This window comes from Dermacentor albipictus, chromosome 9 (assembly GCF_038994185.2).
Source record: "Dermacentor albipictus isolate Rhodes 1998 colony chromosome 9, USDA_Dalb.pri_finalv2, whole genome shotgun sequence".
Classification (NCBI taxonomy): domain Eukaryota; kingdom Metazoa; phylum Arthropoda; class Arachnida; order Ixodida; family Ixodidae; genus Dermacentor; species Dermacentor albipictus.
Window position 1 is genome coordinate 62,629,010 of NC_091829.1, and position 19,554 is coordinate 62,648,563.

A 19,554-nucleotide genomic window follows, 5' to 3' on the forward strand; every position below is an offset into this window, starting at 1 on the left:
AAATCATTTAGACGAACTAACCCTCACTTCCAAAAAGAAAAATCGTTCTTGTGACGTTATCATTACTGTTATTTCACGCTCTTGTCAAAGGGAAGCGCACAGCTTGCAGGGGACGAATAGTTGCTGCTGTGAAGACTCGTGAAAGTGTAGGAGATGTACAAAATAAGTTAGCCCTAACTAGCGTATGATTACCAAATGTGATAATTCTTCCGACTCTCACGCTCTGTTCCAATGAAGCACATAATTCTTATCACCTGACGGGGGGCGCTCACTTTGTTCTGTTGTCCATAAGTTGCCATGCTGCTTTCCCACTCCCCAGAAATAAAAAAAGTGCAAATGCTTCGCACTTGCCGCGCTCCTTCGGTGAAGATATATACAGTTCGTCTGGGTAGCGTGGCTTTGAACCATTTTTCTTTAAGGGCTTTGGTTTGTTTTTCCACATCCTAAGGTGGGCCCTTGTTCACGCACACTTGCTACCTCCGATAAGCAGTAGGGTTCACCTAATTGCGACAGGGGTGGCATCGTGCCTAGCAGAAGCAGCTTGTGCATCCAGGGAACTTTGTGCGCATGCGCTACTCTTGCTGAGCGCTCGTCGCTTCGCGGCGTTATCAGGCACTGACGGGCCGGTGAGTGGACGCTGGTGCGGTACTGCGAATGTAAACTGTAGTGTTCCACGTAGATGTGAAAGTTGATTTTCCTGCAGTGCGTATTCGGCGCTCACGGACGCATCAGTGAGACATAGATAGCTTCCCTTTAAATGTACATACACTGGAGGTAGGACATGTCGTTATCCCAAAAATTTGTGTTCCCAAACCGGTGGCCCGTCTCCTATACTTACTGCGCACTGCGAAAAGTGACGCTTGTGATATCACGTGCGAAAGGCAAGCAGTCTTTTCGTTATATCTCGTAGGCCACGTTATATCTGGGAGGCATTGCCCACGAAAATGGTTAGGTAGATGGTATGAAAAACTGAGCTACACTTAACAGGAATGCTTCGCATTCAAATTCAGGCGTGCCATGGAATTCGAGATTGCTTTTTCCGCATTGTCGTAAGTTCTGCGGTAACTATGGACGAGAGAATTCCTGAACCCATCGATCATAACCTAACCGTCTTGCTATTTTCTGCTCGAAAAGATCTGCACTCGTCGCATGGTAAACAAGAAAGGCAGCAGCGCAGTGCATATAGTTAGGCCGCTTCACACTGGAATGGCCGTCTACAGGATATCTTTCCCGTCCAGATAAGAGCCACATTCCCGGCACCGATATGGTTTCTTATCAATATGCAGGCTTAACATTTGGAACATTCTTTGCAAGTGTCAGACGCTGTTATGGCATGTGCGATGATTGTCGTCACGCGCGAGTCGAACGATGCATCGCATTGCTCGCATATGTAAGTCCTCTTGTCGAAGCACTTGACACGATGCACTTGCAAATCACATGAACGGATGCAAACGCCACTGCACAGGTTACAGACCCATTATTGGGCTTCTTGGCTTTCCTTGGTTACTGCAACACTCCTTGAAGTAAATTGAAGAAGGATCCCAATACACAGACATGAATACATAAAGACACAGACAGACAGCTGGTTACATCAACAAAGGAGCCATTTTTTCTGCGCCCTGGGAAAATTCGGTGCACGCATTACAACATTTACGGGAAAGCAATTCACGGCTGCTGTCATCCTAAACCGATGTTAACCATTTGGGCTAACCTGAGAAAAAATATGTACGGGTTTTTTCACTAAAATTTCTTGGTCTACAGAAGTCGGTTCGTATACTTCCAGAGAAATACAGGAGCGGGTCCCGCTTTTTGCAAAAGAACATGCATTGTCGTGCCGGGAGATGCGTGTCGATTCAGGAGCTTAGGCTTCGGATGATTGCGCAAGAAGTTTTCAAAATTGCCATACGTACGTTCGCTCACAGTCAAACAAGCCGGGTTTATTCCACCGTGTTTCCTGCAATATACTACAGGGAGCTCTGGCACGGCAGTCGTTGAGCCATCATGGGAGTTATGCGAAACACATGGATATGTCTGATCTTCATGCTTTTGGATTTCAGACGTTCTTGTGGATTCGTTGATTGCGCTTTGTATGCATTTATAATCGTTAATTTCAGAGCAATCTGCTTTTATAAGTGGAGATGACGCTGCGAACACGCCCAATTGCTAGTCATTGCTAGCTTGTCAATGTTGCCAACTGGAAAGTCGACAAGGGTCTTAAGGCACTATGTTGCTCGCGATAAATTTATGTTGATGCGTGCGTCCGTGACGAAGTCGTTTGAAGCCAGAAGGACGAAGTCGAGGCAAATCCATGCACTTTGCATAATTTCCATGCTGGCTGGACCACCCCATTGCATCTGCCATGGACTCTAGCGCGAAAGTTCCCTATAGTAGTTATTGTATACACCTATTGTTTATTCGTTACTTATGTTGAGCTTACCAGGCACTTTGTGGGATTGCATTGGTGCCGTTGTGTGTCTTTAAAACCTAATTCCTAGCACGATACGGACAACCAAGAACCACACGAAAATAATGAGAATACTTGAGAAAAAAAATGCTTTACAGCTTACGTGCTGCAAGCGAATATTCGAGTATGGAACAAGTGGTTCAGAGCATTCCGCCTTGCCACTTTTTAACATGAATGCAACGTTTTTTTTTATTCCAGAGGCAGTGTTCACAGGCATGGCTACTGCGAAGTGTACCTCTCAAAGTCATTTGACAAAAACATAGTGTAGTACAAAGGTACACAAGAATAAGATGTCTCAGAAAGTCTGGCCAGCGTTTCAAAAGGAGCGCCTATCTTCGTGAAAGGCGGTTTGCTCATTGTCTGCAATTCTTATTCCCCTGACATTTCTCCTGACCTGACAATTCTTATTCAATTATGACATCCAACAGGTAGCGGTTAGTGGTCGGTGGTAGCTGGTTGTATAGGGGGAGACTGATAAGAAACATGAGCGCTGTGGCTTGATTTCTATGACGACGGGATGAGAGTAGAAAACGGGGAAGGCAGCAGAAAAACAAGGAAGAACGAAGAAAAATGACGTTGGAGGGTGTTGGGTGACGGAGAGGGAGAATTCGGGAACCTTCAGAGAAGCAGAACAGAAGCCATGGCTGTCCTAGGATGCATGCGTTTTTGGTGTTAGAAAAGCTGGTCAAGAGGTGAGTGCGCTGGTAACAAAAAGAAACGAGTTTAACGAATGACTTGAGTGGGGTAGCAGCAGTGTGTCGGGAAAATTTGCAGATGTTAAGGTGGCGACACTTAGTCTGGGGATAATAGATGGGGTAGAAAGCGAGTATGAAATGAGATATAAAGGGATAGAGTGCGAGTAGACAAAAAGAAATAGAAACCTTGTCGACTTTCGTCTACAGACAGTCTGAACAATTTGAATAACCAAAAGACCAAACCTATAGAAAGGCAAGGTCGTCGATAAGAAGCCTATAGAATTTTTCTAGGCACTCTAAAATCATTTTTGCAAGGGCAACACTGTAGCAAGAACATAAGGTGAGGAAGTACTCTTTATTGGGCGAGACTGAACCGACAAAAGAAGTTATACTCGGGCGGAAAGATGGTGCGGGACACATCCGTCGATCATCCAAGACGTGGTTAGTGTTTAATGAGCGTCAGCTATTCCCACGTGATTCGTCGAAGATTCCACCGTCATTGCTGGAGCTTGCACGCCTTTTAGAATGCACATCTCCCTTCTCGTCGCGCGTACAACTTGAACACAAAAGATTCGACTACAATGTAGACAAAACAGACAACCGCCGAGAAAGTTCTGGAATGTTCTGATACATGCAGGCGTGTCATGCGCTGAGCAGTAACTCAACATTTACTAGCAGTTCAGACGTGTTCAAATTCAGATATATACAAGTAGGGGCGCCAATATTCATAAAACCTGAATCTTACTTGTCATGTCATTGCTCGCACGGATGCGTTTGTCATATCAGACTAAGATTTCATGGTTGTAAGCAGAGAGCACTCCTAGTCAAAACATTTACCGTTCTTGGGGATAAAATCTGCAATTTAGAACTGACGGAGATTCTTCCGCAATAACACAAGAATAACAAACAATTTATAGAAGGAGAACATATCACATAGTGAAAGGGACACTAAAGGTTAGCAGAAAGTCAAGTTAAAGTGGTAGAGCAATGTTCTAGAACGTCTAAGGCGTCAATATAATCGCGAACAGAGCTTTAGTAACCGAGAAATTGAGGTAAATGCATGACACGATTTGAGACCCCCCAGCGACATTCCGGTACTAAACCGATGACGTAAGGTCTCCCCGTAATTTATGTTACTAATACTCAACTACTCGTATTAAAAATATCATTTCATTCGATCATAAGACGGAAAAAAATGCTACTTGTCTACGTCTATTCGATTCTAAGAAAAAATAACATTTTGACGTTGCCCTTCAGTAATATGGGCGTTCGAAAGGTTTCGTTTTCGCTGGACTGTGCGCGCTCGACCCTGCGCTGCGCACGCTTTGGAGTTTCAGTAATTTCGTTATCGCGTCGTGCTGTGAGGGTTCTGCCGGCTCGCGAAACTTTCATTTGGAACAAGCAGCGAGAATGCCACGTCCATGTGATGTCGTGGGAAGCCCTTGTTGCTTTCCCGCTCCGGAGAGCCGGTGTCGAGGCCGCCGTCGTAGTACGCAACGACGCCGGCAGTGCGAGCCCTCAGCAGCAGGTTGCGCTCGTCGGTGCTCAAATCGCTGAAGTTGAGCCCACCATCGCGAGCCAATCTGTCGGTGTCAGGGTCCATTGCAACGAGCGTTGAAGTTAGCGTCATAGAATGAAGTACCAGCTTATGGGCGTATTGCGGTATAGTAGCGGCGCCTGGGGGCGGTGCGGGAAACGACATCTGGGTCATGCCAGCTTGGCTGTGGCGAAGCACGTTTCTAGACCGAGTTTTGCGTCGATTCGCACTTTTTTATGCCCTGTTGCGAGTGCGAAAAGGTTCACAGACCAAGCCGACCACGCTGCGAGCTCGCCGCAGCCTATAGTTTAACGAAAACGGACTCTCCGTGTGCCGTGGGACGTAATGCGTTCCTCCTTCCGCTAGCAACCATACTCCCGCTTTTGCACTGCTGTCGGCTCTGTCTTGGCTCTGTTTCTGGCCGCGCGTTTGCGTTTTGCGCTGAAAAGCCGTAGCGCCGTCTGCGGACGCCGTTCCACTCACCGATGGCGCAACATCACTATGAGACCATGATGTCAGTTCTCCTCGATCGGAGGGCGGGCGATTTGAACTGCGCTAGAGGTACGCGGACGCTTCAGAACGCATTTTCTCTTGAAATAAGTCTCTCCTTGGCACGAAACAAGCGTTTCGAGGTTTCTGTGATGATATTTCAACAGTCCACGTTGACTTAATAGTAACCTTTAGTGTCCCTTGAAGCTTTGAACTATTTGAATTTTATTGTCTCGCTACTGTCATCAGCTTAGTTTATGGTATAAAGCAAAGATCTTCGGTAGGAATATAAGAGACAAAGAGATAGCTAAAATATTAAATGCATTGAGAGGAACGTCTAGGGAAATAAATTTTCGTATCTATACAATGTGGCTATACATTTTCGTAAAAGCTCCTGCAAGTATTGTCGGTCGAAGGCTACAGTGCTCAAGAACATCACATAATATCAGAGATTACTTTTTAGTTGACTACAAGAGTCCTTGATTTGTAAAGGCTCACTAATGAGAGGTGTTTTCTTCTATTCACACAACAGAATCACTAAAAGGATGGTTAATGCGAAACGATTGCCGAATGTACTTCTCTAAATAAGTTGTCAATGATCTTATGCGAACATTTCCACTTTGTACTTACACAAAACAAATACTTGCAGCCCATCAGGGTTTGTCTTGAAATGAGTTTACTAAAGCTACATTCGCGAACAACATAGGTCTGCAGACAGAGAGCGTGGTCCACGACCTGAACTGCACTTCGACATGGATGCTCGATAAATACTTGTATCGACAATGTCTCGTCTACTAGCGTTAAGAAAGGAACATTTACCTCAGCGGTTTTAATTATGAAGAGAAGCCGGTCTCTCCATACGATGTATTTAGTTGTTGCTGGCTCCTGTCAAAGAATGTCAGTGTTGTTTTCCTGCATGATTTCTCTCTCACGTTGTTATACAAATGGCGCGGGCGATTTATTTAACTTGCGCGCCAGTCAAGATATTACGAATGCACACGCCTAGGCCTCACGAGGTGTCTATTCAGTTGAACCGCATCTTCAGATTAATCTAAACCTAAGTAGCACGTATTATTCCGGCACAGCTGTCCGTCAAGTGTTTCTTTCTCTGCGAAGCGAAATCACTCGGGCGGTATTATATGCCCGTGCACCCTTGCGTAGTGATGGCGGAGATGAGAGTTGTCTATAAAGGATTCATCACATATTTCGCAAACGAAAGCTCCTACTCTACAACACGATTTGAGATGATGCTGGAGAGAGCCTTTCGCTTTGAATGATTTACTACATTTATGGCAGACATGGGGCTTCTCGTCCGTGTGGGTGAGCTGGTGTCTATAGAGACCCGAATTCTGCGCGAATGATGCACCACATATTTCGCAATTGTAGGGTTTCTCACCAGTATGCGTGCGCTTATGGACATCTAAGTGACCAGCCCGGTGGAACAGCTTACCACAGATTTCGCATTCGTGCTTTTTCGCATCACGGATGCGGGAGCACTCTACAAACTCCGACAGCTTCACAGATGATTGATCGCGTGCTTTACAAATGGGGGCTGTATCGCCTGTGTGTTGGTTGTCATGCCCGCGTAAGGCATCCCACCATCTCGAAACATTCCCAGAGACACCGGACAGCTCTTGATGTCCGCTTCCTCCGCTTCTAGTAGCGTACCTGTAAGTAGACGGTCAAAGGAGCTCAAAATAGCCGGCTCATGCTAGGGGAGAGCAAAAACACATATGCCAACTGAGAGGTTGACAAAATAAATCTTGCTTTATTGTTAAGGCGACTAGCTGAACCTGACTGCTCACTTGCTGCATATTATCTTGGTGCTCTATTTCGGCTCTGATTTGGCGTAAATCGAACGCTGCTGCGTTTGATGACCTTTCTTGCAAAACTTCCAAAGAACCATCTTCGTCAAAGTGGCAGGCAATAAGAAAAATGCTTGGTGTAATACATCATGTATAGCCTATCTAAAACAAGTTCAGGTGAGCAGAAATGTCTGGCAGGGAGTTATAATGGAGAAACATAGCATGTTTATGTATTTAAAGTACATGTGTGCATTTACCACGCTCACAAGTAGTTTCCAGGAAGAAAGTCCTGAAATGTTTCTTGGAAGTGAGAATTCGACATGGAAAAGCCCGTTCTGCATCAGCTTAAATTCCTCTACATTTTTAGGATGTCCTGTATATTAAGAAAAGTAAAAAAGTTCGGTAGCATGTTACACTTCTGTAACAGGTGAAGACGAAAGCTTGCTGGTCAGGTGGTCGTGCATTAAGTAATGCGATGGTAGAGGTCAGACTTATTACAAAACGTAACCAGCCGCACTGTGAAGTAAACGTATGACGCAGTTGGTCGACCCCCTCAACCACACATGCTTGAACCTAATGCAATACCTGGAGTCTCTCTCTTTCCTTCCTTCCTTCTCTCGTTTTTGCTTCATTCATTATCAGCCTATAGATCATTGCTTGTTTACGGTGTATGAGCGATTCCTTATTATGTCTTGTCTGTGGGCTGGAGCCGCGTTTTCCAGGTAGGAGCTGTTGCAAAAAACCAGTCAAGGCTTTCGCCATCAGAATTGAAAATCGCGCAAAGGCGCGTTCGCGTTGTTCCTGACACAAATACAGGTGGACAGCCTCCCTGAAGGGCATTTAATGTCCTAACACAATCTCTACGGGTAGAACACAAAGAGCGAAATTGCAGATTGAATTTTTTCTGCCGTCTTTCTAACTGGTAATTTAACATTCGATTCGGATTCGAACCGAAGGCATCGATCAGCCGACGTGCACACGACCTATTCCCCCATACGCAGCGAGCACAAATGCTTCATATCATTAATTGTTTTCACGCACAGCTGATGAAATATGCTGCCGAAAGAGTTTGTTTCCTACTTCTTCCCGTTGTGATGATATGCATTACAGCGTTCAGTGCAATTTACGTTGATGTAATACAAATAACCTGTATTTCTCTCTTCTGTCCATAATGGAAAGTATTTTTCTCGTTAAGTTAATGAAGTTTGCAAACGTTGAGTCAAGTCATTGTTGGTACGACATCCTTTGTACAGTGTGGAAAAGAGCGTAGAGCAGAGATGCCCGCGCCCAGTGTTTGCTTTCCATCTTGTCTGTTGCTCTTTTGAAATCTCTGTGCTAAGCACTACATGAACATTGTTAGCTATTGTTCTGCTAATGTACTGTTTATCCTATCGTGCTAACTTGTAAATCTTTTCAAATCATGCCAGCTTGGCTGGTGTCGAGACCGGAGGATGTAATAAACAAATTAGAGCTACGTAAATAAAGAAATAAAGAATTATTTATTTATTAATTATAAATAAATAATGATTTATTCAAGCAAATAATAAATAAATATATAGATAAATAAACAAAATATAGAGCAGGTGATTAACAAGCCACGACAGAGGCAGTATTATTTTCATAGAACACGTGTAGGTCTTAGAACATATTTCGCGATTGTCTTCCGCGCACATTTAAGGAAATTGTTTCATCTGATTGAAATATTTTATTTACGGCAATAATAAATCATAATCTTCATTTGCTTTTGTTTTTCAAGTGAAAATTCTGAAATCGCAAAGTGAAAAACAGCACACAAACATGAAATTTACAATTTTCCCTTCCCTAAAAGTTAACTTCACCGATGTTATATTTGCTGCATATCCTAGAGAAACCTGAGGCGACAACTTTTTTTTTGCAACCTTTTGTAGATGCGCGAAATTGTTCAACCGTGTGCAGTGATTTCAAAGGTGTCTCCTCATGAAAGACCCCATTTGAGAGTGGTGTGTTATACGCATATTTTGTGCAGTTTAGATGTGGTATTTCTTCCATTTGATAGAACCGTTACATTGCTTTTATTTTCGCGTTAAGAAGTTGTAATTCTTATGCTTCAGTGTCTCACTTTATTCCATAGTATATGACGTGAATCAACAATGCAGTTTTTCCAACTATAGTAATAGAACGTTTTTTTTTAAATGCCGCAAACCTACCCAATGTTCGTGGGCAAGAAGACTGATTTATTCTTGCCCATGTACCTATGTAGTACATCCTGACCAAAAGACTCCTGTTTACTCCAGCGCCATACTGCGTGAACAACAGCTGATATTTGGCATTTGAATAGTCAGAACTTCATCGCAAAAGTTTGTCAGTGTAAGCATAACTGAACCATAGGCAGAATGCCCTGTTGTCTCAGTGAGTTGCTCTATCGAAAGGAGTTCTTGCAAATCTTTGGCTCACCTAGTTTCATTTCCCGACATGCCCGATGCTTCCTGCATGCCCGCGTGGGTTGTGCTTGCCACTGAATCATCGCTCCCACCACCGCTGCTGCTGCTGTAGACCGGTACTGTGAAACCGGCGCTTCCGCTTCCAGAACTGTTTGCATGCCCTGAAATCAGAGGCGTAAATTCCTCACGGTGCCACAAGTCACGAGAATGGACCATTCCGTGATATGAACGCGCAGAATAAACAGCGAAGCACTTTTGTCCTGATAAGTGATCCTGAAAGTTTAAGCAACAAAAGCCAGAAAACACAACCTAGTGTGAACGAAAAAGAAGAACTAGTGTTTCGAAACTTATTCATTGTTGATTTCTTGGTGCTTTCTGCATTAACGGGCGCTTGGTTGATGTTGCAATGCTTGATTTTCATTTACGTGCTTCTTTTCGCGCACTGATAATGGAATGGCTTTGTAATAAGCCACACTGCGTGAGACGTGTATGCTGCATCTCATACAACCAAATATGGCATGCATGCACGGGCCAATCACTACATCCTAGTATGCTGCTATTAAAGAAGTTCATGGTGGCGAGTCCGCAAGGTTCTGCCTATTAAATTTTACTCGTATTGGCTAGTCATTCTCAAAGAGTTTCTAATCTAATGCGAAAGCTTTTCTGTAGATAATTTTCTCGGTATAAGGCAGAGGTGAACTGAGAGCATGGTTTTTTTTCAAATCGCTCGAATAATGATCGGTTTAAGAAAAATAAGTTAAATCCGAGAAGCAGTGAAACTTTCACCAAAGAGGAAGCTCATATGCGCCTGGACAAGAAAAAGAGTCGGGCAGGAACTCCTCTGGGAGTTACCCAAGTATGCGTAAGCATTGCAACACTTGCTCGCATACACGCAGCCCGCTGTCATTTATCATTGTTGTGGAACTGGATCCGGCGAGTAGAAACGGCAATTCTGTGACGGGAACTGCTGCGGATGGTGGCACAAGGAGCATATATTCCTTACGCAAAGTACTGCAGGTGTCGACACCAGATGTACTGATGACCTTCCGATTATAATATTCTTTATCGCTCTTTATCGCCTTATGTATCCACGTCGAAGCGTTATGAATGGTGACCAAGCGTACATGGCTGGAGGCACCGCCATGCAGACCCTGCCTTGAAAGCGATCTGCGATGCCGACAAAGAGTGCCGACTGCTGATAGCTTCGCGCGCTGTGTTCACGCCGCTTACTGATCGTTTAGGAGACACACGGGCCGATACCTTGAAGGTGATCAGCGAAGAATACTGAGTGCGGCGGGCGCTGAGAGCTCCACGACTTCTGTGGCGTGATGGCTTCGTTAGCACTGAAACGAGAGACAGCACGAAAGGCAATTTGGGACGGACTGATGGAGGAACGGACTGACGATTTTTCTCGATGGGTAAGCATGGAAATGCTTGTGGATAAAAAAGTGTTTGTTTGTGCGAATTGCTCTGAACAGAAGAATTTTTTTACGACACACCTTTAGTATTGAGGTCATCGGATCGAATATAGGCCACGGCGAGCGCATTTCGATAGCGGCGATATGTAAAAGCACCTGTGTACTTAGAATTAGGCGCACGTTAAAGAGCCTCAAGGGGTCTAAATTTCCGGTGCCGCTTCACCAGAATTTATCCACAAGATTAATGGGTACTGCAGAGGTGCTTAACGGCAAATAGAGAGAGAAACGCGTATGAAAACGTAATTTGCGCTAAGTGCTAGGGTTATACAATCATATGTAGTGTGTATTTATGTTTCTATTAGGAGGTTTATGTAAAACGATGAAGTCATTTGTACTCGGGAAATAAAACCTTAAAATTCGTTTAACCAGTGCCAATTATGAAAAGCAATAACGAAATTACTGAGGAATTTGGACAGTCTAAAAGAGCCCGAACACCTGCGCTTTCAAGAGCCAAGAAGTCCAGAAACTGACACGTGGCGCATGCACCGAATGTTTCAAAGAGCTGGGTGTCTTCAGTGATTAAAGCAGCCTTGCGATGGTGGTTGATTATCTAGAAATGGAAAAGGTTTAAAGGCGAGAGCGCCAGGCTGCTGGGCTCCAGACAGATGTGCGATTGCAGAAATGACGCCGGACAAGAACGTACGTATCCGGCCTACCTACCGACGTACCCACCTGCGACAATGTGCTTATGGTCGGCCACAACCGAAGAATAAAAGGGTAAATGTACGCTGTCCAAATCAAACTAAAACTCCACGTACACACCGTCCAATTAGCTTCGCTTATTTCCGTGACCTGAAACGGCAAGTTCAAAACAACTCTTCCAACATACATCTCTGTGTCATTGTTGGAACAATGATTCCTGGTTGTCCTGTTAAACTTGATCAGTGTCTTGATATCAGCGCTCCATCAAAAGTAATAATAAAGCAGCGAGCCCTTGTTCTTCAATTAGCTTTACATTTTTGTTAGCAGAGCAGTTTAATTAAGCTGTGAGCGGTATCCAGGTTGCTTGGTTCTATTTGAGAGGTCATCTGCAGAAGCACTTCGTTTTCGTTGGTACCGTTTGCACTGTATTCTCGGGTTGTAATGAACTATGGAAGTAGGCGAAGAATACTTGGCAAATATGATTACTAGAGGAAACAAGTATTTCAATCAAACAAATAACGAAAACATCTACGAAAGTCAATTCCTCAGTGAAACCCTATTTCTTATTTTCAACCTTTAACCTTTTGCTTATTTTCAAACCTTAACCTTATTTTCAACAAATATCGGTTGCTTTGAGAGACGCAATATTTCAGTGTCACACGGAGGAACCTTCTCCGACTCTGCTTTGAATTCACACAGAAATTTACAAGCCACGAAGGTACACAATAGGGAAGTGGAACGCAACTGCAGATTTAAACCGGAGGATCATGGCGAATCCAAGTGATGATACTTGTAAAAAAATGTTCCTTTTACATCGCTGTGCGGTGATGTGAAGCTGATGCACTGGAAAGTACATGCCATCATTAAAATTATTTACGCCTTGCCACACATTGCGTCACAGACGTGACGAACTGAAGCACATAGAAAACGTATATTCGAGCCGAATATTACCTGTGCCACTTAAGTGACAAAGATTAGTGAGATCATTTCAGACTTTGTTGATAATTCAGACATGTGCTCAAAATAGAAGCGATGGTTTCCTTCAGAGGAATTCATGCATCTTGAGAAAAAATTGAAGCAGCGCGAGGAACACGATGACAATAATAACAAACACACAATAGGGCAGCGCTCGCCATGTTGCGTGTGTTTTCGATTGTTGCCCTCCTCATCTTCACGCTGCTTCAAAGTTCTCAAGATGAATGAACTCGTCCGAATCAAATTGTTCGAGTGCATTGGTCAACTTGGTAAGACGTGTTAAAATGTCCATTGATAATTTTCAACCTTTAAATTTATTTCTGGAGGCACATTTTTTTTCTCTTCCGGTGAAATAAAATGCTGGAGGCGTATGCCTTCCTGCGCCTCTTCGTGGACCACATTTAATACTCGCAACATGCAGAAAGAAACAGATACCAAAGTGCCGGTAAAATACAATAGGATTTCTTCACTTGAATCACGCCAAATGAGCAATGTGAAGAGTTTTTGGTTTAGTTGGAGATCTAACTCAGTAACAGCGGCACCAAACAGATAAGGAGAAATGGCATGCCTGAGACGAAAGGTACATCTCCTGTCGCACGTAGTCTTCATGCGAGTATCTTCTCTGTTCCATTCAATAATTTCGGCTATTCTCGAGCATATCTTACGTGCAGTCTCAAAGATGGAGTAGCGCAGTCTCCCTGAATTCATGAATTAATACACTCCAACTGTCCCCCCCCCCCAAAAAAAAAGCATCACTACTAATGGCACAAATTATTAAGAGCCCTAGTGCTGAATATATTCCTTGCGATGCCGACACGAAAACTTGAACAGCACATTGGGACTACTTGCTTCTCAGATCTGACTAACGCCTTTCGTCATTCTGCCTCTCTTTCCTCGCCCACCTACTTATATGCAAATAATTTCTTACATGGGTAAATGAGCGTCAAATATTTCTAACGGATAAAGTTCCAACCATCATCGCGACTTGTGCAGAAGCGTGCATTCGTGAGTAGCTGTATTGATGCATCAATTAAGCTGTCTAATAATTAAGCTGATGTAGCACCCACTCACCATCTGCCGGGTGGCGCGCCGTGTTCAATTGGCCATAATATAAAACATTTGAGAGCGTTTTGTAACACAAATCGTTCGCAGTTGGCTGCATCGTAGAGGATCATTGCATGGTCTTTATTGCTGAATTAAGGTTGTAGTTTTGACAGTAGAGTTTCTGAATCTTTCCTTAAAGGTACATAAATTAATTGGAAAACGCTTTGGCCACCTCGACAAGCTCAGTCGTTGCCAGTAGCAGCAATTGTCTTGCTTTAAGGAATTCTATAGCAGGAGACAAATATTCATGTGAACACAAAGGACCGAGGTGGTTAACATTGGTAAATGAAATATTGTCGCTGAAGCACAAGTTTCATCATGGGGACACAATTCACGAGGGAGAGTCCCTTTGTGGGAACGTTTCCCTCCATAATGCTTTAGGCACACAGCCATGTTGCTCGTAGGCAATATACTGCGAAAAAAAGACGTAGTTTGCTCCGAAAGATGAGGCTATTACATCTCAGCTATGATATTAGAACAACTACCGAATGTAAGGCTCGTAGAATAATAGACAATGTATTTTCCAATAATGACTCGCTTATTGCCCAACCGCTTGAAATATATATCTGGAAGGATTTCTAAAGGATCTGTTCCAACTATAATACATTTAAGAGTGTTTTGCAACACAAATTGTTTGCAGTTGGGTGCATCGTAGAGGATCGTTGCATTGTCTTTATTGCTTAATTAAGGTTGCAGATTTGACAGTAGAGTTTCTGAATGTTTCCATAAAGGTACATGACTTCATTGGAAAACGCTTTGGCCACCTCGGCCAGCTCAGTCGTTGCCAATAGCAGCAATTGTACGTCCTCGCTGCGCTTTCCGCACTTCCAAGTGTTTATATTCCTCTGACAGTAGAGGCAGACAATGGAGGCAAACAAAGCGTAATCAACGAATCAGCAACAACGTCTGAATGATCAGACAAATTTATGTCCTTTCATTATTCCCATATTGGCTTACGATTACAGCGCGCGAGTACTATCAAGTGTATTGCAGGAAACATTATGCTTTTTCCACTGTATCGAGTCGCTGTGTGGCAACCATGAGTAAACGCCAGTACCGCCTGCCAAATGCACAAAGACACCAAAGCTGCCCCTCCTCTTGAATATCCGGAAGGTCCAGGCATAGTTGCACCACTGCAAGCATTCCCTGTAATGTGCGAATTGTTTTGCAATGAAAGCTTTCCTAATGTGAGCTTACCTGGCGTCGTATTGTAAACTTGCTGTAGCTTCCGTCATGCCAGCGCAGCTTGTGCTGGGCAGTGTGTGATCGATACTGGTGGTGGACCCCATGTTGAGGCAAGTAGTGCTATGACTGCACGAGACATCTGTGTGGCATGAAAGTACATAACAGGTGCTTATTCGCAGCTGTTAAAGGACAATTCATAAGAATGGAACAATTAATTTTTATGGTCGTGGCAAGAAGCTTTTAGTGGTCGTGGAACCCTATTTCAGTGCTTGCGCATGCGGCGCTTTTTTCTGTGTGAAACTTTCTTGAATTCATGAAAGAACTCCGAGATGATGAGGGAGCTGAGCACTCTAAAGATTGTGCAATGTTGGCTTCTTCGGAAGGTTATTACGCTCCACTTCAAACCGCAGAGAGAACGTTGTGTTCCAAACGAAAATGAACATGTTGCTTTTTTGAGCGCGCAACACTTGACAATATATTTCCTGCATCATCCAGTAGTAGGCGCATTAGATGCTTCAAGCAGTTCCCGCTATTTGTTTATCTATCACGAGAATCAGACATAGACCGTCTGGATGAGGACAAAGCAAAAGTGAGGTGATACGTTTCAGGCGAGATTTTATAAATTCTTCAACGCTTGCCCAGAAATTGTCGACCTGCTATGATACATGCAGGATCCATTATGAATGTAATGCGCGTAATAATATCATGACGCGTCTATCCATGGCAGTGCTGCAAAAGCGATCGGGAAATGGGGCGAGGATACCGCCCTGCCAACGAACATTTTCGGTATATGGGATATAGACCGAGGATCTGCAAACGCGCGATGTCTGCACAAAGCTTGTGCCGAAGGTGTAGTTAAAAGATCAGACAGAACTTCGAGTTTGAGCTGTCAAGAATGGTTTGATTGGATTCAAAATTAGCCGGACTTTCTTAACTCTGTCGTAGCCAGAGACAAATAATGAATATTCCAGTACGATCCAGAATCAAAAAGCCAGAGCAGCGCATGGCAGAAAAAATCATCCACCCACCCCAAGAAAGCGCGTATGAGCAAGTCTCACATCGAAACGATGCTCTTTGTGTTCTTTGACGCCCGAGGAATCGTCCATTTCAAGTTTGTACCGCAGGTAAAAACTAAACTCAGCCTTTCACCTGGAGGCGCTGAAGAGATTGAAGCACCCCGTCGCGCGTGGGAGGGCTGACATCAAATACACGAGCAAGCTACACCATGACAATGTCCCCAGCCACACGTCCTTCATCGTTACTAACTTCCTGGCCCGGAGCAGCAGCCCCGCGGTTCCCGTCCCCTTACACTCCCGACTTCTTTATGTCCACCATTTGTTTTTTTGTTTCGCCAAATGAAGTGAGCGCTGAAGGGAAAGCATTGGGAGACCGTGGAAAACATACAAAAGCATGTTGCAGCGTTCCTGAGAAACATTGCCGTCGAGGACTTCCAGGGTGCCTTCAAGGAGTGGCGGACACGTCACTGCAAGTGTATTGATGCAGGGGGAAATCTTTTGAATAACTTTAACCATTTGTATAGGTCCGGTTAATAAATCCAATTTTCCTAAGAAATGCGCATTACTTTCGTAATGGACCCTGTACATTCGTCAGAAAACGACGTAGTCGCATTTCATGAAGGGGTTATCCGAGTCCCACTTGAGCACTGCTGTAGGTGAAGTTGTTAAGGAAACACAGGCGTGAAGCAATGCATGCTTGGGAGCCAATCACGGAAAGCACAAAATGCTGATTCTCCTTGAATCTAGAGTAGATGCTAATATGGATTGGGTACCAGAAAAGAAGCATCGTCGAATTAATTATGACGCTTACTCACAACCATCCGCGCCTAAAAGATCGAAACCTAATTATCAGGTTGGCGTTATTGTTTCGCACTGTTAATAGTTGAGTCTTCGGAGATTTAACAATGAAAGCATGAGTTATAGGTGCTTTTTGCGTGCCATTTGTTTCAGGCTGCCATTCTCAAATTTCCGGCGAACAACTTTTTAAAGAATTTAAGACAAGGTATGCGCATCTTTAATGATAGAATGGTGCGGCAATATAACCTGCATTTACCGCATGCAATATAGCAACGCGTTAAATAAACAGGTAACTTTATGGTAAAATACATGTCTTTGCCCCAATTTAAACACAGAAATAAGACACATGGAAAGCAGGACGGATGGCATGTGCTTGAAACTATGCGTCTATGTCTATCTGTGTGTCTTACTTTTGTGTGTTTTAACTTATGGCAAAAAACGCGTCGTTTAGCAAGCGCCAACGAGGCCAACAAACAGTTTTGTTGGAACACAAAGGTACTCATATGTATACGAAAATGTACGCTCACGGCCAGCTCCGCCGACGCCGACAGCGGATTTTCTGCGACGCTTGGCCCTTAAGGTTGTCGCGTTAATGTTTGAGACTATAATCTAGCACTGCTAAGGAGTACCAGGTAAAAACACGCGAAGCGCAGTTGAAGTCATCGTGCAGTGAAACACTTCAATCAACAATAACCAGCCCCCCCCCCAAAAAAAAACAAAAAAAAACGTTGCTTCAAAGGGCAAACCTGTTGGAGCCTTGGGGCTGTTTTTTTAGGGACGTCGACACGATAGCAAACTGGGAATGCCTTCTACGCACCCGTGACTAACACCCCTCGCATAGCCAGAAAATGTCTCCTGGCGCGTGTGGCATTGTGCCTCTCTTTGCACCATCCTCTACCTGACCGCACATATTCAGGGTGGCAATGTGGGCTTGTTGGTGCTGCATCTTCAAGGGGTGTACGGTAGCGCGATTAGAACAAGGGACAAAAGAAGACACACAGGGACACACACAGCACTCTGTGTTTCCCTGTGTGTCGTCTTCTGGCGCGTATTGGTTTCGTACCCCTCCTAATTCTACGTCAGGGATTGCTCACGGATAATCCGCGAACTGTCCTCAGCAGGAGCACAGGACTGTTCTGCTCGCAAGTAGCGTTATCACCACCGCGATTAACCGTCAGATCATCTCAGCCGTGAGTCGAAATTGATGAGACAGCAGCTACATTTCTTGTATATGAAACTGTGCAAAACGTAGAGCCCAAATTCACACGTACCGTAGACTGTAGTTGTGCCACTAGCCTGGTAGTGTTGCGTACTCCATGGCTCAGCGCCGGTGGCGTCAGGAATTCTAAAATGCAAGAAAGATATGCACATGAAGACGGCGGCCTGCGGTGGGAAACAAAGGCGGCTGAACATTGTAGCTGAGGCCAACGTTTCGACAAGTGGGTGAAACTCATTAGGATTTGTCCGCTTTCAAAGAAAGACGTTTGCTTGCAGAATCTTTCAGGTGCTTTGACATATTGCTCAGAGTAGACACACGAGCACCCAGTGTATGTATAACTTACTGCCTGTTGCTCTTTTCAAATATCTGCGCTAATCACCAGGTGAACTTATTTCGCTGTTGTGTGGGTAATGTGCCATTATTTGTACACGTATGTTTATTGTTGTTCACATTGCTAATGCAATATTATGGTGCGCCGCATGTGGTTTATATTGTAGGTCTTGTCCCGTCATTCCATCTTGTCGGTATTTAGACTGGATTATGTCCTTAATAAGAACATTATGGGAAAATTATTAAAATATAAATAAAATGAATAAATAAATGCAATGAATAGTATGTTGGGAAAGTGAAGAACTGGCCACAACAACAGTAGTGGCGTCTTAAGAGAACCCGCGAAGGCTAAGGAAGTAAGCTCCTTATGTTCCGCATGAATTCAGTGGAAATTTATTGCATTTGATTGACACGGGTAAATTCTAATAATTGTATGAGTCAAAATTTTGTTTTGGTTTTCAGCTTGAAAAAAATGTGAAAACACCAATCCTAAAATATACGCGTAAAATAATCATTTATATGAGGATTTCCAGAGTATCTACCCATAAAATAGTTTATTTTAGTATGCTGTATAATGTATCAATATTGGGCACGTTAGATGTGAGATAATGCGCAGTTTAGAAAATCATGACATTTTTTTAAAGCTCAATTATTTGTAATTTTCATGCTAGTGCTTAGGTTTTTCTTAAAAAATCGTAAATGGAATTCCTTTAATTTCAATATTATGCGATTTAAAAAATGCCACAAGGTTTAGGAATGTTGTTGCGGTGATTGCAGAGTAAGATGGCTTCTCTCGCATTTATGACCTAGGTAGCAGATCCCCGGATAAAGCTTCCTGTTAAAGCCTCGCTAATCGGTATATCACGCCAGGCAGCGTGATTCACAGCAGCCGCCGCAGTCGTCACTTCAGTGTCGAAATCCCATTGTCATCATGCAGTCGCACCACCCTCGTTAATGTATCGACGTCATTTTTTTGTTCGTTATTAGGCCGCAGTTATGCTGTCGCCATCGTGTCGGCATTATGCCGTCGTTGTCATGCCATCGCTGTCATTGTGTCGTCGTCACACAGACGCTTTCATGCATTCGTTGTCATACGGTATAGTCATGTCGCCTTGGCGGTGCGGCCATCGTCATTATCGCTTTCTCATGAGGTTGTTTTACCGTCATGGTCATGTCGTCCTTGTTATACCATGATCATGACTTAAGAATGCGGATGTCATTCTCGCCATGTCGTCGGCCCCTCCTCCCCATTGTACGACTTTACCATTACATCAATATCATTCCTTAAAATTAAAATTAAGTTATGAAGTTTTACTTGCCAAAACCACGATCTCATTCTAAGGTACGCCGTAGTGGGGGACTCCTGAAATTTTGACCACCTGGGGCTCTTTAACGTG

General features: G+C 43.9%; 1 protein-coding gene across 2 annotated transcripts in view; it reads right to left on the bottom strand.

Moving 5' to 3' along the window:
• Window positions 1-6,142: 6,142 nt before the first annotated feature.
• Window positions 6,143-19,554, bottom strand: part of LOC139050021 (uncharacterized) — a 42,555-nt gene continuing 29,143 nt past the window's right edge. Inside the window, exons 10-14 of one of the 2 annotated variants that reach the window (XM_070526118.1) lie at window positions 17,880-17,953; window positions 14,807-14,933; window positions 10,671-10,753; window positions 9,424-9,571; window positions 6,143-6,853 (exon numbers count right to left, since the gene is read on the bottom strand). In XM_070526118.1, coding sequence (XP_070382219.1) covers window positions 6,307-6,853; window positions 9,424-9,571; window positions 10,671-10,753; window positions 14,807-14,933; window positions 17,880-17,953 — 979 coding nt within the window. In that variant the 3' untranslated portion in view covers window positions 6,143-6,306. The remainder of the gene's footprint in view (window positions 6,854-9,423; window positions 9,572-10,670; window positions 10,754-14,806; window positions 14,934-17,879; window positions 17,954-19,554) is intronic. The other variant, XR_011508714.1, reaches the window with a different exon arrangement.